We start from the raw sequence: 23,074 nt of genomic DNA on the forward strand, positions 1-23,074 counted from the left end.
CACCTCCCGGGTTCAAGCGATTCTCCTGCCTCAGCCTCCCTCCTGAGTAGCTGGGATTACAGGCGCCCGCCACCACGCCCGGCTAATTTTTGTATTTTTAGTAGAGACGGGGTTTCACCATGTTGGCCAGGTTGGTCTCAAACTCCTGACCTCAGGTGATCTGCCCACCTCTGCCTCCCAAAGTGCTGGGATTACAGGCTTGAGCCGCCCCACACGGCCCTGTCCTGTTTTCTGCTCCCAGGGATTGCTGCCTCATCTGCTTCCCAGGTTCAGCTCTGAGCTCCACGTCTTTCCTGTAAAACACCTGCGTTAGAGAACCCGGGTTCTCTGACATCGAGGCAACTTTGTTTTCGTATCGTGAGGTTCCCTCTGCGGCAGACGGTGTGTGGGTTTTGCGTATGTGTGGAGTCACATCCACCCCCTCCCCGCCTCCTAGGAAGTGTGGCCAGGGGCCGGCAAAGCCATGGCTCCCTCCCCCCGCAGGCGCCTCCCATCCCTGGCACGTGGTCCCGTCAGGATGCCACGTCAGCAGGACTCACAGCGGGTGCTGCTGGGTCTGACTTTCACTTGGCAGAGCACACTGAGGTCTGTCTAGGCTGTCCCGTGGATCCCGGTCCCACGTGCTGAGCAGCGTTCCCTGTTGTGGCTGCTGCAGGTGTCTGCACTGCATGCGGCTTCTGGCTGTTTTCAGAGCTGTCATATCACACGCACTGTCGTATCATGGACTATGAAGCCGTGTGAGCCACAACCCAGGGAGGCCCAGCAGCCCCCATCCCCGTGCTCTCCGGCCTCCCGCTTGGTTGCTTTGCCCCCGGGGGCTTGGTGCATAGTTGAAGGAATGTGTATGTGTGGCCGGGCACGGTGGCTCAAACCTGTAATCCCAGCACTTTGGGAGGCCGAGACGGGCGGATCACGAGGTCAGGAGATTGAGACCATCCTGGCTAACACGGTGAAACCCCGTCTCTACTAAAAAATACAAAAAACTAGCTGGGCAAGGTGGCGGGCGCCTGTAGTCCCAGCTACACGGGAGGCTGAGGCAGGAGAATGGCATAAACCTGGGAGGTGGAGCTTGCAGTGAGCTGAGATCCGGCCACTACACTCCAGCCCGGGTGACAGCGTGAGACTCCGTCTCAAAAAAAAAAAAAAGGAATGTGTGTGTGTGAACACACAGGACACTAGAGCTGTCAGTTCTCAAGACACCAGGTGTACGTGAGGTGATTCCCATGGATCCTGTTGGTGATCAAGTCTCGGGCTCTGAAGCCGCTGGTCAGCAGGTGCGGATGGGATATCTCAGGCCCCAGGCAGGCCAGGCCCTTCCTAACATGACACTCCCACCACCAGATTACCCGTGGCGCTGGAGCCGGGCTGTCCCCATGAACTCCGCACTCATCAAGTGGCTGTACCTGCCTGATTTCTTCCGCTCCCCCAACTCCACCAACCTCATCAGTGAGTGCCCCCCACCACCCCTGCCTCCAGAGGACCCTCAGAGCATGTTCACACCCCACAATCTGCTCACAAGTGTGCACACAGGCTTGCAAGGGCAGACATGCAGTCAGGCATATGGCAGTCTGCAGGCCCTGACCTCACACGCACACACATAGACCTCAGCATGTGTGTACGGCAGCCCTTGTACGGACGCCCCCGCGCCAGGGCTCCCTCAGTAGCACCCGCCCACTCCCGCAGGCAGATGTGTCCCCGCTCCCAGTGGCTGCACGCCGACAGGCCTGGGGCGGGAGGCAGGCTGTATGCACCATGCCCACCTCGTGTGGGTCCCCAAGCAGCACAGCAGCGGCTCCTGCGTCCTGCAGGCGACTTCCTCCTGCTGCTGTGCGCCTCCCAGCAGTGGCAAGTGTTCTCAGCTGAGCGCACGGAGGAGTGGCAGTGCATGGCTGGCGTCAACACCGACCGCCTGGAGCCGCTGCGGGGGGAGCCCAACCCTGTGCCCAACTTTATCCACTGCAGGTGGGTCCCACACCACCCTCCATGGGGAGTCCTCTGGGAGGGGTGGCCGGGGCGCCCGCCGTGACACTCCGGCCTGGCAGGTCCTACCTCGACATGCTGAAGGTGGCCGTCTTCCGGTACCTGTTCTGGCTGGTACTGGTGGTGGTGTTTGTCACGGGGGCCACCCGAATCAGCATCTTCGGGCTGGGCTACCTGCTGGCCTGCTTCTACCTGCTGCTCTTCGGCACCGCCCTGCTGCAGAGGGACACGCGGGCCCGCCTCGTGCTATGGGACTGCCTCATTCTGTACAACGTCACTGTCATCATCTCCAAGAACATGCTGTCGGTGAGCCCAGCCCCTGGCCCCACCTGCCTGCCCTGCCTTGGGGCCCTGCTGAGCCTGCTGACCCTGCTTTCTCCCAGCTCCTGGCCTGCGTCTTCGTGGAGCAGATGCAGACCGGCTTCTGCTGGGTCATCCAGCTCTTCAGCCTTGTGTGCACCGTCAAGGGCTACTATGACCGTGAGTGGCGAGGATGGCGGCTGGGGAGGGTGTGGGGAAGCCCCCTGCCCCTGGGCCTGAGCCTGACCCTTGCTGGCGCCTGCCTTGCAGCCAAGGAGATGATGGGCAGAGACCAGGACTGCCTGCTGCCCGTGGAGGAGGCCGGCATCATCTGGGACAGCATCTGCTTCTTCTTCCTGCTGCTGCAGCGCCGTGTCTTCCTCAGCTATTACTACCTGCACGTCAGGGCCGATCTCCAGGCCACCGCCCTGCTGGCCTCCAGGCAAGCTCTGGCCCAGACACAGCCCAGAGCTCCCGTCTTGGGGCTGGGAGGAGGCAATGGGAGGGACCTCGCTGTCTCAGGCCCCAGCCGGTGGAGAACAGGCTCCACCCTTCTGTGACATGGGCATGTCATCTAGAGCATGAAGGACAGCAGACCCCGGCACATCACACCCTGCCCCAGTGCTGGGTCTGTCAGAGACCACGGGCTGCAGTTCCGACGGTAGCTGGTGTCTCACCCCCGGCCGACTTGCCTGCTAAGGGCTACGTGTCCCAGTGGCGGGAGGGCCCCTGGGTGGTATCACGAATGCCCCAGGGAGGGGCTCGGGCTTGGGGCCAGCTTTGCCTGCTTCCCTGCAGCTCCAGCTGGGTGGGTGCCACCAGACACCCCTGCATCTGTACGGCAGAAGGGCTTGTCCTCACTGCAGACAGCACAGAGGGTGGGGGCAGTAGATGCCTCCCTTGTGGGTGCCTCTCGCCCAGCATGGGCAGAGAGGAGCCGGCTGAGCCATCCCGGGCTGAGCGGGGAGCGGCGGCTGCCCATGCTGCTGGGGCTGAGTGCCTGGTGCTCACACCCCATCCCTGCCTCCCGACAGGGGCTTTGCCCTCTACAACGCTGCCAACCTCAAGAGCATCGACTTCCACCGCAGGACAGAGGAGAAGTCCCTGGCCCAGCTGAAAAGACAGTAGGTACCTCTAGGGCGGGGACTCCCTGGCTCCTCCACCTGGTGCTCAGCGTACCCGGCCTTTCCCCCCCACAGGATGGAGCGTATCCGTGCCAAGCAGGAGAAGCACAGGCAGGGCCGGGCAGACCGCGGTCGCCCCCAGGACACCCTGGGCCCCAAGGACCCAGGCCCGGAGCCAGGTAAGTGCAGCTGGAGTCTAGCATCCAAGGCCCCCTGTCCAGCATGTCTGTGCCTGCTGGTGTGTGCCATGTCTGTGCCCGTGTGATGTCCCACAAGGCTCCCAGCCCACCTGTCCTGTCCGCGTGATAACCCTGTCTGGCAGGCCCCATGGCCGCCCCGTGACTGTCCGTCCACGCACATGGGCTCTGAGCCCCGTGGCCTCACATGGCCCCCATCACTGTGGGTCTCCGTGTCTGTCTCCAATCATCTTGTCCCCAAGACACTCACAGCCCCGACCCCTCCTGGTGCCTTGACTGCTCCCTCACGCTCACCCCACCCCTCCACAGGGCCCGACAGTCCAGGGGGCTCCTCCCCGCCACGGAGGCAGTGGTGGCGGCCCTGGCTGGACCACGCCACAGGTACCCCCAATTAGCCCGCCTGTGGCCACCCTCTCAGGCCCTCTGTGCCCTTACCTGTCCTCTGCCTAGGCTGCTGTCTTCCCCTCCTTCCCCTGACCCCCAGGCCCTGAGCATCAGGACGCGCTCAGGCCTCCTGGGTCGGGGGGTGCCTCACTGGCTGCAGACCCCTGGGTGATGCCCCAGCCCTTCCAACGGGGGCGTCTCAGAGCTCACTCCGATGCCACAGAAGCTGAGCGGCAGTTTCACCTGGTCGGTCCCAGCAGCACTGCATCGTTCTACGTTTTCTGTTTCTTTTTGAGACGGACTCTCACTCTGTCACCCAGGCTGGAGTGCAATGGTGTGATCTCGGCTCACTGCAACCTCCACCTCCTGGGTTCAAGTGATTCTCCTGCCTCAGGCTCTCAAGTAGCTGAGACTACAAGCATGCGCCCCACTCCAAACCAGTGTTTTTTTTTTTTTTGAAATGGAGTCTTGCCCTGTTGCCCAGGCTGCAATGCAATGGCGTGACCTCAGCTCTCTGCAACCCCCGCCTCCCAGGTTTAAAGGATTCTCCTGCCTCAGCCTCCCAAGTAGCTGGGTTTACAGGTGCCCTCCACCATGCCCGGCTAATTTTTGTATTTTTAGTAGAGATAGGGTTTCACCACATTGGCCAGGCTGGTCTCGAATCTCTGACCTCAGGTGATCCGCCCGCCTCAGTCTCCCACAGTGCTGGGATGACAGGTGTCAGCCACCATGCCTGGTCTGTTTTTCTAACTCTCCTGGGTTTTCCCACGTCCTCTGCAGTCAGCCCACTGAGCACCCCAGCCTGCACTGGCTCTGTTCCTCAGCTGCCCTGCCCGCCTCTGTCTTGTCCCACCGCGCTGGCCTGTGTCCTGTGCCTGCACCGCTCCCAGCTGCTCCACATGGGAAGGGTGGCTCTCGGGCCTTGGCCCATGCAGGCGGAGAGGGTCTGGCTGTGGGTCTCCCTGCATGGAAGGCTGGCTCTCAGCATTGCCTGCCCACAGTCATCCACTCTGGGGACTACTTCCTGTTTGAGTCTGACAGCGAGGAAGAGGAGGAGGCTGCCCCTGAAGACCCTAGGCCATCGGCCCAGAGTGCCTTCCAGGTGAGGTGGGAGAGCCCTGACTGCCCCACTGCAACCACAGAGCTTGTGGCCCTCGGCCAGGGCAGCATAGGGGGTGCCAGATGCCCCCAAGGCCTGGAAGCCCAGCTCCTCCACCTCCAGTGAGCTCACCCAGCCCCATCCAGGCCTCCCAAGTCCCATGGGAAACCAGGCTACAGGGACATGGGACATGTGTAGCCTGCTGCCCCACGGTCTTGGCTGTGAACACCCAGGGTCTGGTGGCTGCCTGTGGCCTGACCTGTGAGATGGGCCTGACACCTTTGTGCTGGCTGCCTGGCTGTCCTGGGTCTGTCCTTGGGCCCCTGGCTCTCGGTGCTAGACCAGGAGTTGGGTGGGCTGCATGCGTGGGGGTCCTCACCCACAGCCCCTCAAGGTCCGCATCTGGGAGGGGCTCAGGGACACGGAGGTCCCTGGTAGACACAGAGCAGGGATCTGGATCTGGGGCCAGGCTTGCCCAACCCTGGCTATTCCTCCTCTTCCCTCCTGGGTCCGATGGCTTGGAAGGCCGGGTCCTAACCCAGGGGGCTGGCCCACAGATGGCGTACCAGGCGTGGGTGACCAACGCCCAGACGGTGCTGAGGCGGCAGCAGCAGGAGCAGGCAAGGCAGGAGCATGCAGGACAGCTACCCACAGGTGAGCTGGGGGTCGTGGCGACTCTGAGGGGAAGCTGCAGGACTCCCAGTCACTGACCAGCATCCTGTGCCTAGGTGGCCCCAGCCAGGAGGTGGAGCCGGCAGAGGGCCCCGAGGAGGCAGTGGCAGGTGCGTGGGCCCTGGGGCTGGGGAGTGGGAGGTCTCTCTTGGCCCCCCAGGCTGCCCGTCCAGCGCCCCCTCCTGCCCTCCCGCAGGCCGGAGCCACATGGTACAGAGGGTGCTGAGCACGGCGCAGTTCCTGTGGGTGCTGGGGCAGGCGCTGGTGGACGGGCTGACGCGCTGGCTGCAGGAGTTCACCCGGCACCACAGCACCATGAGTGACGTGCTGCGGGCAGAGCGCTACGTCCTCACGCAGGAGCTCCTGCAGGTGAGCCCGCCCAGGCACCACGCTCTTCCCTGCTCTGCCTGACCACGCCCCTGCCTGTTTAGCAGCCTAGTCCCATGCCCACTCTACACGAAACCCTGTGTGGGGACCAGAGCTGGGACACATACCAGGCAGCCCTGAGCTCCCTCCTGTGCCCTGCAGGGTGGCGAAGTGCACCGGGGCATATTGGATCAGCTGTACACAAGCGAGGCCGAGGCCACGCTGCCAGGCCCCACCGAGGCCCCCGACGCACCAAGCACAGTGTCCAGGTAGGTGCTGGCGTGATCCCTGAACCGCAGCTGCTGCCCCTGGAGGGTGGGCAGTGTCCAGCCATCCCCGACCCTCACCATTCCCTTGACCACCAAAGGACCGTGGGCACTTTCCACGCTGACCCTCCCTGCAGCCTGTGGTCAGGCCATAGAGCAGGATTCTCTGTGACCCGGCTTCCCTCCCCAGTGGGCTGGGCGCGGAGGAGCCACTCAGCAGCATGACGGACGACACGGGCAGCCCCCTGAGCACCGGCTACCACACGCGCAGTGGCAGTGAGGAGGCAGTCACCGACCCCGGGGAGCGTGAGGCTGGCGCCTCTCTGCACCAGGGACGGATGCGGACGGCCAGCGAGCTGCTGCTGGACAGGTGGGGGCAGGACGCGCACAACTCCAGCCTAACCATGGCCCTCGGGGAGCCGCCGAACGGGGACAGGAGCCCGTCTGTGACCGGCAGCAGGTCGGGCCGTTGTGCCTCCGGGCAGTCCGGGGCTCCCCCCAACTCGCGGGTCTCCCTGCAGGCGCTTGCGCATCCCAGAGCTGGAGGAGGCACAGCTGTTTGCGGAGGGGCAGGGCCGGGCGCTGCGGCTGCTGCAGGCCGTGTACCAGTGTGTGGCCGCCCACTCAGAGCTGCTCTGCTACTTCATCATCATCCTCAACCACATGGTCACGGCCTCTGCTGGCTCGCTGGTGCTGCCCGTGCTCGTCTTCCTGTGGGCCATGCTGTCCATCCCGCGGCCCAGCAAGCGCTTCTGGATGACGGCCATCGTCTTCACCGAGGTGGGCCGAGGCCGCGGGGGAGGGGGCGCCTGGCCCGCTGCGCTGAGCCCCTCCCGTGCTGAGCCCCCTCCCCCGCAGGTCTCAGTGGTCGTCAAGTACCTGTTCCAGTTTGGATTCTTCCCCTGGAACAGCCACGTGGTGCTGCGGCGCTACGAGAACAAGCCCTACTTCCCGCCCCGCATCCTGGGCCTGGAGAAGACTGACGGTTACATCAAGTACGACCTGGTGCAGCTCATGGCCCTCTTCTTCCACCGCTCCCAGCTGCTGGTGAGTGCGAGCCCTGCCAGTGCGGGGCTGGGCAGGCCTTCTGGGCACGTGCGCCCTCTGCCGGGAGGCAAGGCCCCCTCACCACAGCCTCCCACCCCACAGTCCTACGGCCTCTGGGACCACGAGGAGGACTCGCCATCCAAGGAGCATGACCAGAGCGGCAGGAAGGAGCAGGGGGCTGAGGAGGGGCCAGGGGCCCTGCTGGAACCCCAGGCAGGCACAGGGCTCCAGGAGGAGCCAGGAGTGCCCGAGGCCACCACCGAGGACCATGTTCACGTGGAAGCGAGGGTCGTACCGACGGATGGGACCCCAGAACCCCAAGCGGAGCTCAGGCCCCGTGACACGAGGCGCATCAGTCTACGTTTTAGGAGGAGGAGGAAGGAGGGCCCAGCACGGAGAGGACCGGAAGCCATCGGTATAAGCGCCCCGTCCCACAACCTCCTGCCTACCCAGTTCTCTTGAGTGGGGCTACTGCAGTGAGGGTCCTTTTCAGATGAGACGGCCAAGCCCAGTGCAGGGCCCACCTGGATCCCAGGAAGGCGCTTCGGAGCCACAGCTCCTGGCTCTGCCTGCCACATGCAGGGTGACTGTTGGCCTGGGCTGGTCCCTCACGGTTGCCCCAGACAGAGGACACAGCCCCAGCTGTCTCCTTGCCAGTGACGCTAGGCGCTTCCTGTGTTCAGTCTGCTCGTCTGTCAGATGGGGTGAATGCCAGCCTCTTAGGGTGGTCGGGAGCCAGACCCAGTCCCCAGGGGCCCCAGGCAGAAGTCAGCTTTTCCCCTACAGAAGCTGAGGACAGGGAGGAAGAAGAGGGGAAGGAAGAGAAAGAGGCCCCCGCGGGGAGAGAGAAGAGGCCAAGCCGCACTGGAAGAAGAGTGAGGGCGGCTGGGCGGCGGCTGCAGGGCTTCTGCCTGTCCCTGTGAGTGGTGGTGGCCGGGGGCAGCTGGGTAGTGGGGGTGGGGAGACGGGTACTGGCACCAGGCTGAACATCCCCTTCCACAGGGCCCAGGGCACATACCGGCCACTACAGCGCTTCTTCCATGACATCCTGCACACCAAGTACCGCGCAGCCACCGATGTCTACGCCCTCATGTTCCTGGCTGACGTCGTCGACTTCATCATCATCATTTTTGGCTTCTGGGCCTTTGGGGTAAGCCAGACACCCCAGTGCACGCAGAGCTCAGCAGCCACCCACATCCCCAGGGCCTGGCTCCCCCTGACCTGTGCTCTCCCGGCCACAGAAACACTCGGCGGCCACGGACATCACGTCCTCCCTATCAGACGACCAGGTACCCGAGGCCTTCCTGGTCATGCTGCTGATCCAGTTCAGTACCATGGTGGTCGACCGCGCCCTCTACCTGCGCAAGACCGTGCTGGGCAAGCTGGCCTTCCAGGTGGCGCTGGTGCTGGCCATCCACCTATGGATGTTCTTCATCCTGCCTGCGGTCACCGAGAGGTGGGCCCGCACGCAGGGGTGCTCGGTGTCTGGGGGCGGGGCCCTGCAGGGCTCCGTTTCTGATGGGGTCCTTGACCTGGCCATCCCACCCCAGGATGTTCAGCCAGAACGCGGTGGCCCAGCTGTGGTACTTTGTGAAATGCATCTACTTCGCCCTGTCTGCCTACCAGATCCGCTGCGGCTACCCTACCCGCATCCTTGGCAACTTCCTCACCAAGAAGTACAATCACCTCAACCTCTTCCTCTTCCAGGGGTGAGCGTGAGTGCAGGTCCGCTGGGGTGGGGGTCACAGCCCGGGCAGGAGGGAGCCCACCTGATGGGAACCCTGGCTGTGGGCAGGTTCCGGCTGGTGCCGTTCCTGGTGGAGCTGCGGGCAGTGATGGACTGGGTGTGGACGGACACCACGCTGTCCCTGTCCAGCTGGATGTGCGTGGAGGACATCTATGCCAACATCTTCATCATCAAATGCAGCCGAGAGACAGAAAAGGTGCCTGGGCCCAGGGCGGGGGCCTGGACAAGGGATGTGCCCTCTCCCTAAGACAGAGGCACTGCTGCCACGAGAACCTGTGGTGCTGGTGGCCCTCCCGGGGCTTGCAGCCCATGGGGACATGAGGTGAGCCCACCCACTGGCTGATCACGAGGCCAGTGATCTTGGCAGCTGCGAATGCCAGGGGCAGAAGTGGGTAGCAGACTTGGTCCTGTTCCAGGCAGGCTGGCAGCAAAGCAGGGCCTGATGCAAGGAGGACCGGATGGACACTGTTCCCTGCGTTGTTTAATGGCTTTGTTGAGAGAGAATTCATGCATCAGACCACTCACCCATTTAAATAGTACAATGCTAGGGGTTTTTAGAAGATTCACAGTTGAGCATCTGCCACTATCATCAATTTTAGAGCATTTTCATCACTTGAGAAACAAACCCTGGGCCGGATACAGTGGCTCACACCTGTCATCCCAACACTGTAAGAGATCGAGGAGGCCAGGAGTTCAAGATCCGCCTGGGCCACACAGTGGGACCCCACCTCAGCAAATGTAAAAATAAAAAAAATTAGCCGGCAATGGCAGCTCACGCCTATGGTCCCAGCGCTTTGGGAAGCCAAAGGAGGGATAGGATCAGTTGAGGCTAGGAGTTTAAGACCAGCCTGGGCAACATAGCAAGATCTCTTCTACAATAAAACAAACATTAGCTGGGCGTGATGGTGCACACTTGTGCTCCCAGCTACTCTGGAGGCTGAGGTGGGAGGATGGCTTGAGGCCAGGAGGTCAAGGCTGCATTAAGCCTGATCACACCACTGCACTCCAGCTTGGGCAACAGAGTGAGACCATCTCTAAAAAAGTAACAAGAAAAAACCCAGTGCCCATTGGCTGTCACTCCATTTCCCCCTCCCCTGGCCCCAGTAACCCCTTGTCTAGGTCCTGGTTCTATGGATTTGCCTACAGTGGATAGTTCATGAAAACAGGCTCAGAAAGAATTTGTCCTTTTGTGACTAGCTTTCCTCACTCAGCATGGTGTCTTCGAGGTCCACACACGTTGGCAGTACGGCCTTCCTTTTTATGGGCAAATGATATTCCATGGCATGGATGGACCACAACATGTTCACCTGTTGATGGACTGATGGACTGTTGCCCACGATGCTGCCAGGCACGCCAGGGTACACATCTGTGTGCCTGTGCCCCCGGTTCTGTGGCTGCACACCAGGGCTAGAAGGGCTGGTGGTGGCTTCCATCGTGAGGAGCTGCTGGTTTTCCACAGCAGCTCCACCATCTTAGGTGCCCACCAGCAACACGAGGTTCCAGTTTCTCCACATCCTCAACAACCTGTTACTATGTCTGTTTTGTTCTGGCCATTCCTGCTGAACAGGTGGCTTGCTGTGGGCTTTTTTCACTTCCCTGTTGACCTATGTTGAGCTTCTTTTCATGTGCTGGGCCATTCGTGTATCTTCTCTGGGGAAATGTCTATTAAAATCCTTTCTCCAGGGCTTTCGAGATAGGATCTCGCTCTGTTGCCCAGGCTGAAGTGAAGTGGCATGATCTTGGCTCACTGCAGCCTCCGCCTCCCAGGTTCAAGCAAATCTCCCACCTCAGCCTCCTGAGTAGCTGGGACTACAGGTGTGCACGACACCTGGCTAGTTTTTGTAATTTTGGCCAGGTTGGTCTCGAACTCCTAACCTCAAAGTCCTGGGATGACAGGCGTGAGCCGCTGCACCCAGCAGTTGGGTTTTTTTTTCTGTAGATACATTGGCTAGAAATGACTGAGTTGGAAAAATTCTCTATATTCTCTGGTTGCTAGACCCTTATCAGATATAATTTGCAGAAAATTTCTTCAATTCTATGGATTCTCTCTTAAATTTTCTTGATGGCGTCTTTGGAAGCACAGAGTATTTATTTTGGTAATATCTGGTTTACTTTGTTTCCTTTGCCAAATCCAGGTTCATGAAGATTTGCCCGTTTTCTTCTAAAAGTTCTATAGTTTTAGCTCTGAAGTTTAGCTCTTTGATCCACTTTGAGGTAAATGTTGGCACATGGTGTGAGGCAGGAGCTGTGTTTCATTCTCCTGCCTGGGGCGGTGCCCGCACTGTGTTGAAAAGGTTATCCGTTCCCACTGAACGGTCACAGGTCCCTTGTCTAAGATCACTGGCCCCTGGGTTCCAACTGGACTCTTAGTTCTACTCCACTGGCCTGCGTCTGCCCGCCATTACTACAGCTGTGCCATGCCGAGGTCAGGCTGGGGCTTTTGTGGGCTGCTGGGTGAGCTGGAGAATGCGGTCATTCAACCTGTGTTGTTCCCCTCCAGAAATACCCGCAGCCCAAAGGGCAGAAGAAGAAGAAGATCGTCAAGTATGGCATGGGTGGCCTCATCATCCTCTTCCTCATCGCCATCATCTGGTTCCCACTACTCTTCATGTCGCTGGTGCGTTCCGTGGTTGGGGTCGTCAACCAGCCCATCGATGTCACCGTCACCCTCAAGCTGGGCGGCTATGAGGTGAGCATGTGTGGGCCCACCTATCCATTCCCATCCCCTGGGGGTTCTGGCCGGGGTGGCGTGCCACCCCCAGCGGCTCCTCCACACTCATCTTCACGGCCCCGTGTCCCCGTACCTGCCCCTAGCCACTGTTCACCATGAGCGCCCAGCAGCCATCCATCATCCCCTTCACGGCCCAGGCCTATGAGGAGCTGTCCCGGCAGTTTGACCCCCACCCGGTAAGTGGCCTCTGCCCTGTGACAGCCTGGTGGGGGGCGGGGGATGTGGCCGCCGTCACTGAGGGTGTCACCTGTACCCAGCTGGCCATGCAGTTCATCAGCCAGTACAGCCCTGAGGATATCGTCACGGCGCAGATTGAGGGCAGCTCTGGGGCCCTGTGGCGCATCAGCCCGCCCAGCCGCGCCCAGATGAAGCGGGAGCTCTACAATGGCACGGCTGACATCACCCTGCGCTTCACCTGGAACTTCCAGAGGTGCGGCCTGGACCTGGGGCAGGGCCTGGACTTGCGGCAGGGCCTGGACTTGGGGCAGGGCCTGGGGGAGTGGCCCCACCACAGTGGGTCACGCTGTGTTCCCACCCCCAGGGACCTGGCCAAGGGAGGCACTGTGGAGTACGCCAACGAGAAGCACATGCTGGCCCTGGCCCCCAACAGCACTGCACGGCGGCAGCTGGCCAGCCTGCTCGAGGGCACCTCGGACCAGTCTGTGTGAGTGAAGGGCCTGGGCGCTGGGCAGGAGGGCTGGGCCAGGTTGGCTGAGCCAGGCCTGACCTGCCAGCACCTCCCTGCAGGGTCATCCCCAATCTCTTCCCCAAGTACATCCGTGCCCCCAACGGGCCCGAAGCCAACCCTGTGAAGCAGCTGCAGCCCAGTGAGTGCGGGCACCAGGGCTGGGGGAGGCCAGAGAGAGGTGATGGGCGCCGGGGCTGGGGGAGGCCAGAGAGGGGTGGCTGCGGCCCCAACCGTCTCCTTGCTCCACCCCAGACGAGGAGGCCGACTACCTCGGCGTGCGCATCCAGCTGCGGAGGGAGCAGGGTGCGGGGGCCACCGGCTTCCTTGAGTGGTGGGTCATCGAGCTGCAGGAGTGCCGGACCGACTGCAACCTGCTGCCCATGGTCATCTTCAGCGACAAGGTCAGCCCACCGAGCCTCGGCTTCCTGGCTGGCTACGGGTGAGTGAGTGGCTGGGGGGCACCCCGCAGCTCAGGGGGCTCCGGGCGGCCCCAGGACTCACCAGCTTCCCCTGCAGGATCATGGGGCTGTATGTCTCCATCGTGCTGGTCATTGGCAAGTTTGTGCGTGGATTCTTCAGCGAGATCTCGCATTCCATTATGTTCGAGGAGCTGCCGTGCGTGGACCGTATCCTCAAGCTCTGCCAGGACATCTTCCTGGTGCGGGAGACTCGTGAGCTGGAGCTGGAGGAGGAGTTGTACGCCAAGCTCATCTTCCTCTACCGCTCACCGGAGACCATGATCAAGTGGACTCGTGAGAAGGAGTAGGAGCTGCTGCTGGCGCCCGAGAGGGAAGGAGCCGGCCTGCTGGGCAGCGTGGCCACAGGGTGAGGCACTCCTCAGGCCGGGGGAGCCGCTGCCCCGTCCAAGGCCACCAGCTGTGATGCATCCTCCCGGCCTGCCTGAGCCCTGATGCTGCTGTCAGAGGAGGACACTGCATCCCCACGGCCTGTGTGGCGCTGCCACCCCCCTACGTGTACTGTAGAGTTTTTTAATTAAAAATGTTTTATTTATACAAATGGACAATCAGAAGCCAGTCCCCCGTCCTTGCCTTCCAGCTCCAGTGTGGTGGGCCCTGCACCAGGCGGCCACCGCCTGCTGTCTCGTCAAGCACCTCCTCAGGCTCAGCTCTGGCCTGCCTCATCGTCACTGTCCTCAATCAGACAGTCCTGGATCTCCTGCAAGACCCAGGCCCTAGAGAGAAAGCTGTAGTGGGCACCAGCCCCGAGGTGCCTGCCCCATTTGCCACAGTGGTGGGGGCCCCAATACCTCTGTGTGCGGAGCTGGGCCTCGGCCAGCATGTACGGCGGCAGGAGGTCCAGTGAGGGCTGCAACAGAGGCCGGTGTCAAGGGGCCACGAAACCCGCCAGCACCCTCGAGCCACCCATGAGGGGACGGCCTTCCCACGTCCCCAAGCCTGGCCCGGGGCAGGTGGGCACGCACTCACCAAGTCCTTCATGTTCACGCGGCAGCTGTAGCACAGCTGCTCCTCGATGCAGGCTTGGGGGTCCTCCCTGCGGGAGCAGAGCTGGCTGTGTGCCCACCTTGGCACCTCAGTGCTGTGCAGTGTGGCGTAAGGGCAGGTCCCCTTCCCCCTATGCAGCTATGGGTGCAGGGATAGGGACTCACCTCCTGCAGGCCCCCTGGCCACAGCCCTGGACCCGGCCCACCCCTGGAGAACAGCAGGGCCCCAGGGGTGTCCGGGTCTCAGTCAGGGGGGTGGGTGACTGCATCTGGGAGAGACGTGAGGAGGTCTGAGCCCCAAAAGCCGTGGCACTATCTGCAAGTAGAAAGGGGCTGAGGGAGCCTGGGGCTGGTGAGTCCCCACGCCCACTCCCTAGCTCCCTCCCCCATCACCCCAAGAGCATGATACACAGACCAGCCGCATCAACATCCAGGGCGCACATGCAGAGGAGGCAGCAGGGGCTGGAGTCGCTGGCAGCAGGGCCGTCCCTAGGGGCCTTCACCAGCTTCTCACTTGTCCTGTGGCCAGGGTGTGGGAGGAGCAGGTGAATCGCACGGGCTGCGGCTCCACCCTAAGCCCTGGCCTGAGCACGAGCGGTGAGCTCAGCACCCGCACACACCTGTACACAGTGCTGACAGTGGAGGGGAACTGGGTCTGCAGCCTGAGGATGAAGGCCTCCATCAGCCGGTGGATGCTGGCCTTTTCAGGGGCCTAGAGACAATCAGAGTGGGGGCTATGGGAACGCCCAGAGGCCAGCCCCAGGCTGGGGCAGACAGTCCCCAGGGCAGGTGCCGTGGGTTCCACACTGCTGGCCCACATGGATCTAGCTTTGCTGTGACGCCTCACGGCAGCCAGAGAACCGGCTTCAGCAGTGCACCCACTGTGGGGTCCTCCCGTCAACCCCACACCCTCAGGGCCCAGGGCGGGTGAGAGGATGCAGCACTGCTGGGGGTACAGCAGGAGTCACTGAAGGTATGCTGGTGACCCGAGAGGAGTCACTGAAGGTGACCCGAGCCTGTGAGAGGCTGCCCAGCCCACATGGCCCACCCTGGTGTCAGTGGTGAGAAGCTGCTCTGTCCACATGGCCCACCTTGGTGTCGACGGCTGGTGTGAAAACAGAAGGGACGGAGAACAGGCGGTTGTAGAAAGCGACCTCCTTCAGGGTGTGGTCCCGCATGGGCCGCACCACCACCACGTCCCCGTGCCGCTCATCCGAGAAGCCCTGGGGGAGGCCGGGGCTGTGTGGTCGAGGTCAAGGCCCGAATGTGCTCGCCCCTCCTCCCCTGCCAGGTGGGGGAGGTCACAGACCTCCATCCCACAACCATCCGAGAGGCCGCAGGATTGATACACGAGAGGCTACTCTCCAGTGAAGGTGGTCGAAGGGGTGAAGGTGGGGATAGGCCTCCTGAACACCCAGGTCCCTGCCTACCGTGTCCCAGGCCAGGAAGGCCCCTCGACCCAGCGCCAGGTTGGTCATGAGCTTGATGGCCAGGCGTGTGCAGCTGTCCCCAGTCATGACCTTAGAGTAGCCGTGGGCTCGGGCCATGTGCAGGATCAGGTGGGTCCTAAAGCACAGAGCATCTCAGGGGCCTGGGGGGCCAGGAGCTGGGGAACGGGGGCTCTCAGGGGTCGGGGAGGGGGTCAAGACCCGGGAAAGGGGTGCTCTTAGGGGCCTGGGAGGAGGTATAGGGCCCAGGGAAGGGGGACTCTCAGGGGTCTGGGGAGCCAGGACCCAGGGAAGGGGGGCTCTCAGGGATCTGGGGGGGTCAGGACCCGGGAAAGGGGTGCTCTTAGGGGCCTGGGGGATATAGGGCCCAGGGAAGGGGGGCTCTCAGGACCTCACCGCAGTGTCTGCAGAAGCTCCTCCTTGGCCGTCAGTGTCCTCACCGAGCAGAACAGCTGGGAAAGAGCCTCGGTCTGGGCAGCGGCAGGAGGTCTTGCCAGGCTCTGGGGGTCCAGTCGGGGTTGGGGTGGCTGTTCCTTCCCTTGAGTCGGGCCAGGACCACCCCCGGCCCCCAGCACATGCTGCTGCTGGAGGAAGCTGTCCACAGCCGCCTTGTAGGCCCCCTCGGATCCCGCTGGCTCCTGGGCAGAACACCGAAGCACCGACGGGGGCAGGCTGAACACCTTCCAGGATGCGGGAGAGGGCAGTGAGGCTGGGACACGGGCAGGTGCCCCCCACCCCCCACCAACAGCCCCACCTTCTGGGACAAAGGAGAGGGCAGGGAGGCCAGAGACATGGGCAGGTGCCCCCCACAGACAGCCCCACCTTCCAGGATGTGGGAGAGGGCAATGAGGCTGGCACACGGGCAGGTGCCCTCACCCCCCAGCGACAGCCCCACCTTCTGGGACAAGGGAGAGGGCAGGGAGGCCCGGGACATGGGCAGGTGCCCCCCGGAGGTCACCTCCAGGACCCCTTTCCAGGGACAGCCCTCCCACCTCCTCTAAGGCCACCACATGCCATGGTAACCCAGTTGCTTGCAGAATGGGTTTCACTTCGGCCAGGGTCTTTGATCTCTCCTCTAGACTCTTGCCAAAGGCTGCTCCCTCTGAAAAACGCAGGCAGAAAGAGTCAGGGCTCACAGAGCCAGGCAGGGCAGGGCACGGGGCCACCTCCCCCTGCGGAAACCCCTAAAGGCCTTGCTCTGCACGGCAGTGCTTCCTGGCAGAGTTGTGGGGTGTCGGCCATCTTCCTTTGGGCAGGGGGTTCTCCCTTGTGGCTGACCTCAGCGCTACAGGGAACACCCAGGAGCTCGTTCTGCAGGAGCAAGGGTCGGGAGTCGGCCCTTGGACCCCCCTCACCACCAGCATTTAACTCCCCTTCTCTGTCCCCAGACTCCATGATAGGGGCTGGGCAGCCGCCGCTCCTGCTCCCACCCCCCAACTTTCTAAAGATGTTCTCAGACTCCAGGAACAGTGGTGACACCTAACGATGGACACATCTACTGCCTCCTTCAGGGAAATGTACCCACCAGGGCCTCAGTGCAGGGGCCGCACCAGCAGCTCGACACGTCCTACCACAGGGAGGGTCCACACCAGAGGGAGCGTCCGCAAGGCATACCCCAAGCGGCCAGGGATTAGCAGGAGCAATGACCCCACATACCATCAACAAAGATGACCCCCGGCACAAAGCGCAGTCTTTTGGCAGAATCTTGGCTCAGGCCCTGGAGAGAGAAGCGGCAGGGACTCAGCCCCCAGCCATAAGCCACAGAACACTTTTCCAGCTCAGAACACTCTTCATCTGGATTTAATGCCGTCCTGGAAGGTGAAGTGGCCTTCCCCTGCCATTGCGTTTAGTGGACATAAGCCATTCGGACTCAGGTGCCAGGCAGGTCTAATAGGCAAAGACTGTACACCTGACTTGTTTTAAAGAGTAGCCTGGGGGTCTTCACCCCCCTGGTAAAACACGCCCCCCACCAGCTGGTCCTGGATGTCCCAACAACACCCCAGGAGAGGGGGCTGGGGTTACAGGGCCACTGAGTCACCATCCCACACACTTCTGATCACTAAGGAAGCACTCGCTCTCACGAGCAGAAAGCAACAGCCTGTGAGAGGCAGGGGCGCCGCCGGGTACAGGAAGGGCAGCAGCACTGTTACACAGAGGGCTGGGCCAGCTCCCTTTTAACACCCTCCTGGCAGGTTCAGCGGACCTCAGAAAACAGAAAACTGATTTCAGCAGCGCCGTGCAGTGCGCCCATCCTCAGACCAACACCCACCTCTCACCCCAGCAGAGCCAACCGCTCCCCTCTCAGCCACCCGCCCCATAGAAACAGCCTCCTCCGGTCTGCACCTCTCACTGGGAGTGCAGAGAAACCAAGCACATCCCACTCCTGTGCCCTCCTGAGAAGCCCGACCCGCCTCGGACTTCCTGAGCTGCCCAAGCTGCCCCTTGACGCGCCACACGCACAGCCCCACCACCCCCAGCTGAGCCCTGTGTGCAGCCTGAGCCCACCTCTGCCTCCCTGCACCTGCCGTCCCCTCCACCTCAAATGCTGCTCCCTTTGCTTCTCCTGGCAACCCCCCTGCTCCCTTCCTGATCTTCCCTCTGGTCACACAAGGCTGAGCCAAGATGCCGCTTTCCACTGACTGCGTTTCTATGCCGGTTGAGCAAATGGATAGAAGTCAAGTGGGCTAGGCCGGGCGCGGTGGCTCACACCTGCAATCCCAGCATTTTGGGAGGCCGAGACGGGCGGATCATGAGGTCAGGAGATCGAGACCATCCTGGCTAACATGGTGAAACCCCATCTCTACTAAAAATACAAAAAATTAGCCGGGCGTTGTGGTGGGCGCCTGTAGTCCCAGCTACTTGGGAGGCTGAGGCAGGAGAATGGAGTGAACCCAGGAGGCAGAGCTTGCAGTGAGCCGAGATCGCGCCACTGCACTCCAGCCTGGGTGACAGAGCGAGACACTGCCTCAAAAAAAAAAAAAAAAAAAGTCAAGTGGGCTGCACACACGCACTCTGGACACAGCTTCTGATTTGTGCACCTGCTGTAAACACATCTGAGAACCTTCCAGGTGTCCAGGCCATGGGGTGGCTGCTCTCTAGCCCCAACCAAGAGCCCCTCAGCAGGCTGAGAAGGGAGGGCCCCAGCCCGAAGCTCAGCCCAGCAGCCCGGGCCCAGGGGGTGGTGAACACGCACCTCAAGGACTTGCCAGACCATGGAACTGGACGAAGGCCCCCCAGACCACGCCAAGAGGACCTAGGGGAGAAAAAACATCACTCAGGGCACCGCACCTCCAACATGGGCAGACACCCCACCTCATGGACATCCAGGACATCGAGTCTGCCCTCAAAGGCCAGGGAGGAGCTGGCGGGCTGCAGCAGGCCAGGCTACCTGTGGGAGGGACAAGTGGGGACCTCGAGGGGCCAGGCTGCTCAGTCAGACCCCCGGGGCCCAGACACTACCTTCTCGCCTGGAAAGATGAGCCGGTTCTTGCCCAGCATGGCTCTGAACTTGTGGACGTAGAAGGCCTTGAAACAGTCCCTGAAACACAGACCCGGGATGAGGGGCAGCGGGTACCTGCACGGTGGGCGGCATCCGGAGGCGCTGCCGGGTGGCGACGTCCTTTACCGATTTCCATCTTCAAAGGCAGCATCTTTGCACCCAGGCTCTGCCCCGAGACTAGTGAAAGGGGCGGGGCTGGGGCCCCTCTGGCGGCGTACATGAGGTTCACTGGTCCCTCCCACAACCCCACAGGTACAAACTGCACAGCCACGGAGGCTGCATCCAACCAATGAGAGGCCAGAGCCCAGGCATCCCCTCCCTACAGGTGCTCAGAATAGCCCAGCTGGTAGAGGGGACGGACTTAGGCACGCACAGGGCAAGGCCAACCCAGACCCCATAAAAAAGATCCACCACATAAAGCCACCAACTCTTTGTGGTGAACCGCAGAAATGGAGCGGGCCACAGCTCCTGGGCCTCAGAGCTGGCATCTTTAGTGTGCTGGGCTCAACTGGGCCTGGAGTGGCTGAGAGGCTCACTCACAGAGTGGCCTGGCTCCTCCCCTAATCCCACAGAATCAGAACTTCCAGGCCTGGGAACTGCATTTTTAAGAGACAGAGTCTTGGCCGGGCGCAGTGGCTCACACCTGTAATCCCAGACTTTGGGAGGCCAAGGAGAGTGGATCGCGAGGTCAAGAGATCAAGACCATCCTGGCTAACACGGTGAAACCCCATCTCTACTAAAAATACAAAAAACTAGCCAGGCGAGGTGGCGGGCGCCTGTAGTCCCAGCTACTCGGGAGGCTGAGGCAAGAGAATGGCGTGAACCCAGGAGGCGGAGCTTGCAGTGAGCTGAGATCCGGCCACTGCACTCCAGCCTGGGCGACAGAGCGAGACTCCATCTCAAAAAAAAAAAAAAAAAAAGAGGGTCTTGATCTGTCACCCAGGCTGGAGTGCAGTGGCACAGTCATAGCTCACTGCAACCTCAAACTCTTGGATTCAAGTGATCCTTCTGCCTCGGCCACCCAGGTAGATAGGACTACAGGTTACAGGGACATTCCACCATGCCTGGCTAATTTCTGTATTTTTTGTAGAGACAAGGTCTCATCATGTTGCCCAGACTGGTCTCGAACTCCTGGCCTTAAGTGATCCTCCTGCCTGGGCCTCCCAAAGTGCTGAGATTACAGGTGTGAGCCACTGCGCCCAGTTGTAAACTTTTTTTTTTTTTTTTGAGACGGAGTCTTGCTCTGTCGCCCAGGCTGGAGTGCAGTGGCGCGATCTCAGCTCACTGCAAGCTCCACCTCCCAGGTTCACGCCATTCTCCTGCCTCAGCCTCCCGAGTAGCTGGGACTACAGGCGCCCGCCACCACGCCCGGCTAATTTTTTGTATATTTAGTAGAGACGGGGTTTCACCCTATTAGCCAGGATGGTCTCGATCTCCTGACCTCGTGATCCGCCCGCCTCGGTCTCACAAAAGTGCTGGGATTACAGGCGTGAGCCACCACGCTCGGCCACCCAGCTATAATCTTTGTTCATAATAAACTTTCCAAACATCTGACTCTGGCTCACTAGGTCAGAGGTTCTTGGCCCTAGCTATATATTAGAATCACATAAACCAATTAAGTCAAAATGTCTAGGGGTGAGGCCTAGGAATCGACATTTTAAAGCTCCCTGCAATCCTGGCAGGCAGGGTGAAGAGCAGCACCTGGTACAGAGCAGGCAATGCCACTGCAAGAGTCACCCTGCACCTGGGGCTCCAAGTCCCTTCCTGTCAGACACACTCAACGTCCACAGCAGTCCCTCCCCACGTTGAATGGGTACCACGTCCACGAGGCCGAATGATACCCCTGTGGTTCCTTTACAGACAGTAAAGCAAGTCTGTGTTTAACAGCAAGATGCCAGGCGAACGACTGCAGGTAACTGGCAAGTGTCAAGGCTGGAACATGGGAAGTGACCCCCAGGACAGAGCTTTGGGCATGGGGAGTCTCACACAAGGAGACACGGGTGCTGGGCTTCACCTCCTCACTGTGGACCAGGAGAGCCTGCGCGCCCTACACCACCAGCTGGGATTCAAGCATGGTGGGTCCATGGGGACATGCTGCGTCTGGGCTCCTGAAACCACACCGTCCCCTGTGGGTCAGGGAAGGCCAAGGTTTCTCTCACGTGCTGATCTGAATGATCCCTGGGGAGCCCAGCTCGACTTAGACTCCTAAGACCTTCCCCTGGGGAGCCGGCTCCCCACTGTTCCTTAGGACCAGCAAGCACAGCAGAGCAAAAGCTCCGGCCTCAGCAGGAGCCCTGCTGGCCACAGGGGCCTCGCACGCAGCCACAGCAGCCTCTCCTCAGTGAATTCTCCCGACAGCCTGGTGTGCTTGGCAATTTCAGGTGCTCCTGGGTGGTTAAAGAAGTACCTACCTTGGCCAGGTGTGGTGGCTCGTGCCTGTAATCCTAGCACTGTGGGAGGCCGAGGCAGCCGGATCACTTGAGGTCAGGAGTTTAAAACCAGCCTGGCCAACAAGGTGAAACCCCGTCTCCACTAAAAATACAAAAACAATTAGCCGGGCATGGTGGCAGGCATCTGTCATCCCAGCTACTCGGGAGGCTGAGGCAGGAGAATCACTTGAATCCGGGAGGTGGAGGTTGTAGTGAGCTGAGCTCACACCACTGCACTCCAGCCTGGGCGACAGAGCGAGCCTCCATCTCAAACAAACAAATACACAAAACCACTGGGAATTAAGAGGGCTAAATGGAGAGAGACCTGGTCCTCCCTTCAGGGAGCTATGAGTCTAGTGGAAACAACCGAACAGTACAATGGCTACAAGCCAAGAAAGACACGACAAGCGCCTGGGGGGAAGCTGGAGGTCTTCCAAGCCTCTATCCCACCACAGGTGAAACAAGCATCTTACATCAGATGAAAAACTTTCACCCAGACCATCCGCCCCTAGATGTATTCCAGCTGCCCCCAAATGCCCACTCCTCCTACACCTTATTCCAATCTAGACATCACAGCCCCACTTCCAACCGTCCCCATAAGCTCCATCAGAAACCTCATCAGCGGATCTGTGGCTAGATCATGGGAAATTGTTTCCCAAGCAGTAAACCAACGTTTTCGCCTCCACTCCAACACCAGGGGCACAGGGGGCCACATCAGAAGCAGGCATAAAGTAAGTAAATGTTTTTAAAAGGAAGAAATAAAGCCTCACAAGTTGGGGCTATCCTGCCTGTTCAGCGAGGCCACGTTTGCCTGGGTCTCAGCCACCTCCAGGCCTCACCTGCAGAAGGCATCTCCAGCTCGTATCATCACAACGGGTTGGGCTTCCTTGCACTTCACACACTTCTGCTCACGGCTTTGGAGATGGGAGGGGGGAGAAGAGAGGAACACAGATCACATCTCCCCCACTCCTAGTGGTCTCTGGGGAGACAGCTCCTGTTTCTCACCCTGAGTTGGGTCAGAGGAAGGCACCTCGGTACACACAAAAACCCACGCTTGTGTTTTGTCCAAACTTCAAGAAAAACAAAGGCTCTAAGGGGATGTTTAGCCTAGAAAAGCCGGCTCAGGGGGCACATAAAGACGGCTTTTCAGTCTCCCAAGGCTGACACGGGGAGGAGACACAGCTTCACGGAACCAGTTCTCTCCGCATAAGGACAGCACTGTCGGCGGCAGAGCCGCTCCCCGTGGCTGTCAGGATGAGAGGTGCGAACCAGTGGAGTAAGCCCCCTTCTAGGTGCTCCTCACCGCTTGACAGGCATTCCCCAAGTGCTAGGGAGCCAGGTCCCGCCCTCCACGCGGGGTTTCCCGAAGCAACGGCAAAGCCCAGCCGGGACCCTTCGGGGCAGGAGTGAGACGGGAAGGCGAGGGGCGGCCTGGCGGGTCCAGCCGCCAGCTCTTACCTAGGCCGTGGCGCCGGGGAGGGCTCCCCAGGCGCCGGCTCCGCGTAGTCCTCGCCCACCTGACACATGGGCACGACGGATACCGTCGCAGACTGCGGTGGCGACAGCGCGAGGGCGCGCCCTGATGACGCCAGCGCGGCGCCGTGACGGCCGCGAAGCGCGGCTGGGGGCGGCGCC

The 23,074-nt window shown here is 61.1% G+C and overlaps 2 protein-coding genes across 10 annotated transcripts in view; one reads left to right on the forward strand and one right to left on the reverse strand.

Moving 5' to 3' along the window:
- Positions 1 to 13,625, forward strand: part of PIEZO1 (piezo type mechanosensitive ion channel component 1) — a 74,814-nt gene extending 61,189 nt beyond the window's left edge. For 4 of the 6 annotated variants that reach the window (XM_030924323.1, XM_030924324.1, XM_030924325.1 and 1 more), the window contains exons 23-51: positions 1,342 to 1,446; positions 1,809 to 1,962; positions 2,043 to 2,286; positions 2,364 to 2,460; positions 2,551 to 2,722; positions 3,315 to 3,404; positions 3,480 to 3,583; positions 3,911 to 3,982; positions 4,987 to 5,087; positions 5,642 to 5,738; positions 5,813 to 5,866; positions 5,953 to 6,125; positions 6,285 to 6,391; positions 6,579 to 6,758; positions 6,910 to 7,168; positions 7,247 to 7,435; positions 7,538 to 7,850; positions 8,222 to 8,354; positions 8,438 to 8,585; positions 8,677 to 8,891; positions 8,986 to 9,144; positions 9,231 to 9,378; positions 11,683 to 11,871; positions 11,997 to 12,089; positions 12,171 to 12,343; positions 12,455 to 12,577; positions 12,661 to 12,740; positions 12,854 to 13,040; positions 13,118 to 13,625. In XM_030924323.1, the coding sequence (XP_030780183.1) occupies positions 1,342 to 1,446; positions 1,809 to 1,962; positions 2,043 to 2,286; positions 2,364 to 2,460; positions 2,551 to 2,722; positions 3,315 to 3,404; positions 3,480 to 3,583; positions 3,911 to 3,982; positions 4,987 to 5,087; positions 5,642 to 5,738; positions 5,813 to 5,866; positions 5,953 to 6,125; positions 6,285 to 6,391; positions 6,579 to 6,758; positions 6,910 to 7,168; positions 7,247 to 7,435; positions 7,538 to 7,850; positions 8,222 to 8,354; positions 8,438 to 8,585; positions 8,677 to 8,891; positions 8,986 to 9,144; positions 9,231 to 9,378; positions 11,683 to 11,871; positions 11,997 to 12,089; positions 12,171 to 12,343; positions 12,455 to 12,577; positions 12,661 to 12,740; positions 12,854 to 13,040; positions 13,118 to 13,367 (4,409 nt within the window). In that variant the 3' untranslated portion in view covers positions 13,368 to 13,625. Of the gene's footprint in view, positions 1 to 1,341; positions 1,447 to 1,808; positions 1,963 to 2,042; positions 2,287 to 2,363; positions 2,461 to 2,550; positions 2,723 to 3,314; positions 3,405 to 3,479; positions 3,584 to 3,910; positions 3,983 to 4,986; positions 5,088 to 5,641; positions 5,739 to 5,812; positions 5,867 to 5,952; positions 6,126 to 6,284; positions 6,392 to 6,578; positions 6,759 to 6,909; positions 7,169 to 7,246; positions 7,436 to 7,537; positions 7,851 to 8,221; positions 8,355 to 8,437; positions 8,586 to 8,676; positions 8,892 to 8,985; positions 9,145 to 9,230; positions 9,505 to 11,682; positions 11,872 to 11,996; positions 12,090 to 12,170; positions 12,344 to 12,454; positions 12,578 to 12,660; positions 12,741 to 12,853; positions 13,041 to 13,117 lie in introns of those variants that run through there. The other 2 variants (XM_030924326.1, XR_004055321.1) reach the window with 2 other exon arrangements.
- CTU2 (cytosolic thiouridylase subunit 2) lies at positions 13,587 to 23,027 on the reverse strand. 4 transcript variants are annotated; one of them, XM_010355554.2, is made up of 15 exons: positions 22,898 to 23,027; positions 22,279 to 22,353; positions 18,971 to 19,049; positions 18,705 to 18,764; positions 17,168 to 17,228; positions 16,504 to 16,613; positions 15,908 to 16,191; positions 15,494 to 15,629; positions 15,155 to 15,286; positions 14,684 to 14,775; positions 14,479 to 14,582; positions 14,229 to 14,379; positions 14,047 to 14,113; positions 13,869 to 13,927; positions 13,587 to 13,793 (listed from the first exon to the last, which is right to left on the reverse strand). In XM_010355554.2, the coding sequence occupies exons 1-15, from the start codon at positions 22,963 to 22,965 to the stop codon at positions 13,724 to 13,726; spliced, it is 1,548 nt and encodes a 515-aa protein (XP_010353856.2). In that variant the 5' UTR covers positions 22,966 to 23,027; the 3' UTR covers positions 13,587 to 13,723. The 4 variants fall into 4 exon arrangements, 3 of the variants coding, with proteins under 3 accessions (XP_010353856.2, XP_030780189.1, XP_030780190.1); XM_030924329.1 differs by having other exon boundaries at positions 22,210 to 22,353; positions 22,898 to 22,970; XR_004055322.1 differs by having other exon boundaries at positions 13,602 to 13,793; positions 14,229 to 14,396.
- Positions 23,028 to 23,074: the final 47 nt, after the last annotated feature.

Source organism: Rhinopithecus roxellana, chromosome 20 (genome assembly GCF_007565055.1).
Source record: "Rhinopithecus roxellana isolate Shanxi Qingling chromosome 20, ASM756505v1, whole genome shotgun sequence".
NCBI classification, from domain to species: domain Eukaryota; kingdom Metazoa; phylum Chordata; class Mammalia; order Primates; family Cercopithecidae; genus Rhinopithecus; species Rhinopithecus roxellana.

Excerpts from the sequence above, each read along its gene's own strand:
- CTU2 (XM_010355554.2), bottom strand. The coding sequence starts at position 22,965 with ATGTGTCAGGTGGGCGAGGACTACGCGGAGCCGGCGCCTGGGGAGCCC. Across the intron at positions 16,614-17,167 it reads GGGGGTCATCTTTGTTGATG|AGGGAGCAGCCTTTGGCAAG; the intron begins GTATGTGGGGTC and ends TGCGTTTTTCAG. Across the intron at positions 14,380-14,478 it reads CCTGGATGTTGATGCGGCTG|ATAGTGCCACGGCTTTTGGG; the intron begins GTCTGTGTATCA and ends TTCTACTTGCAG.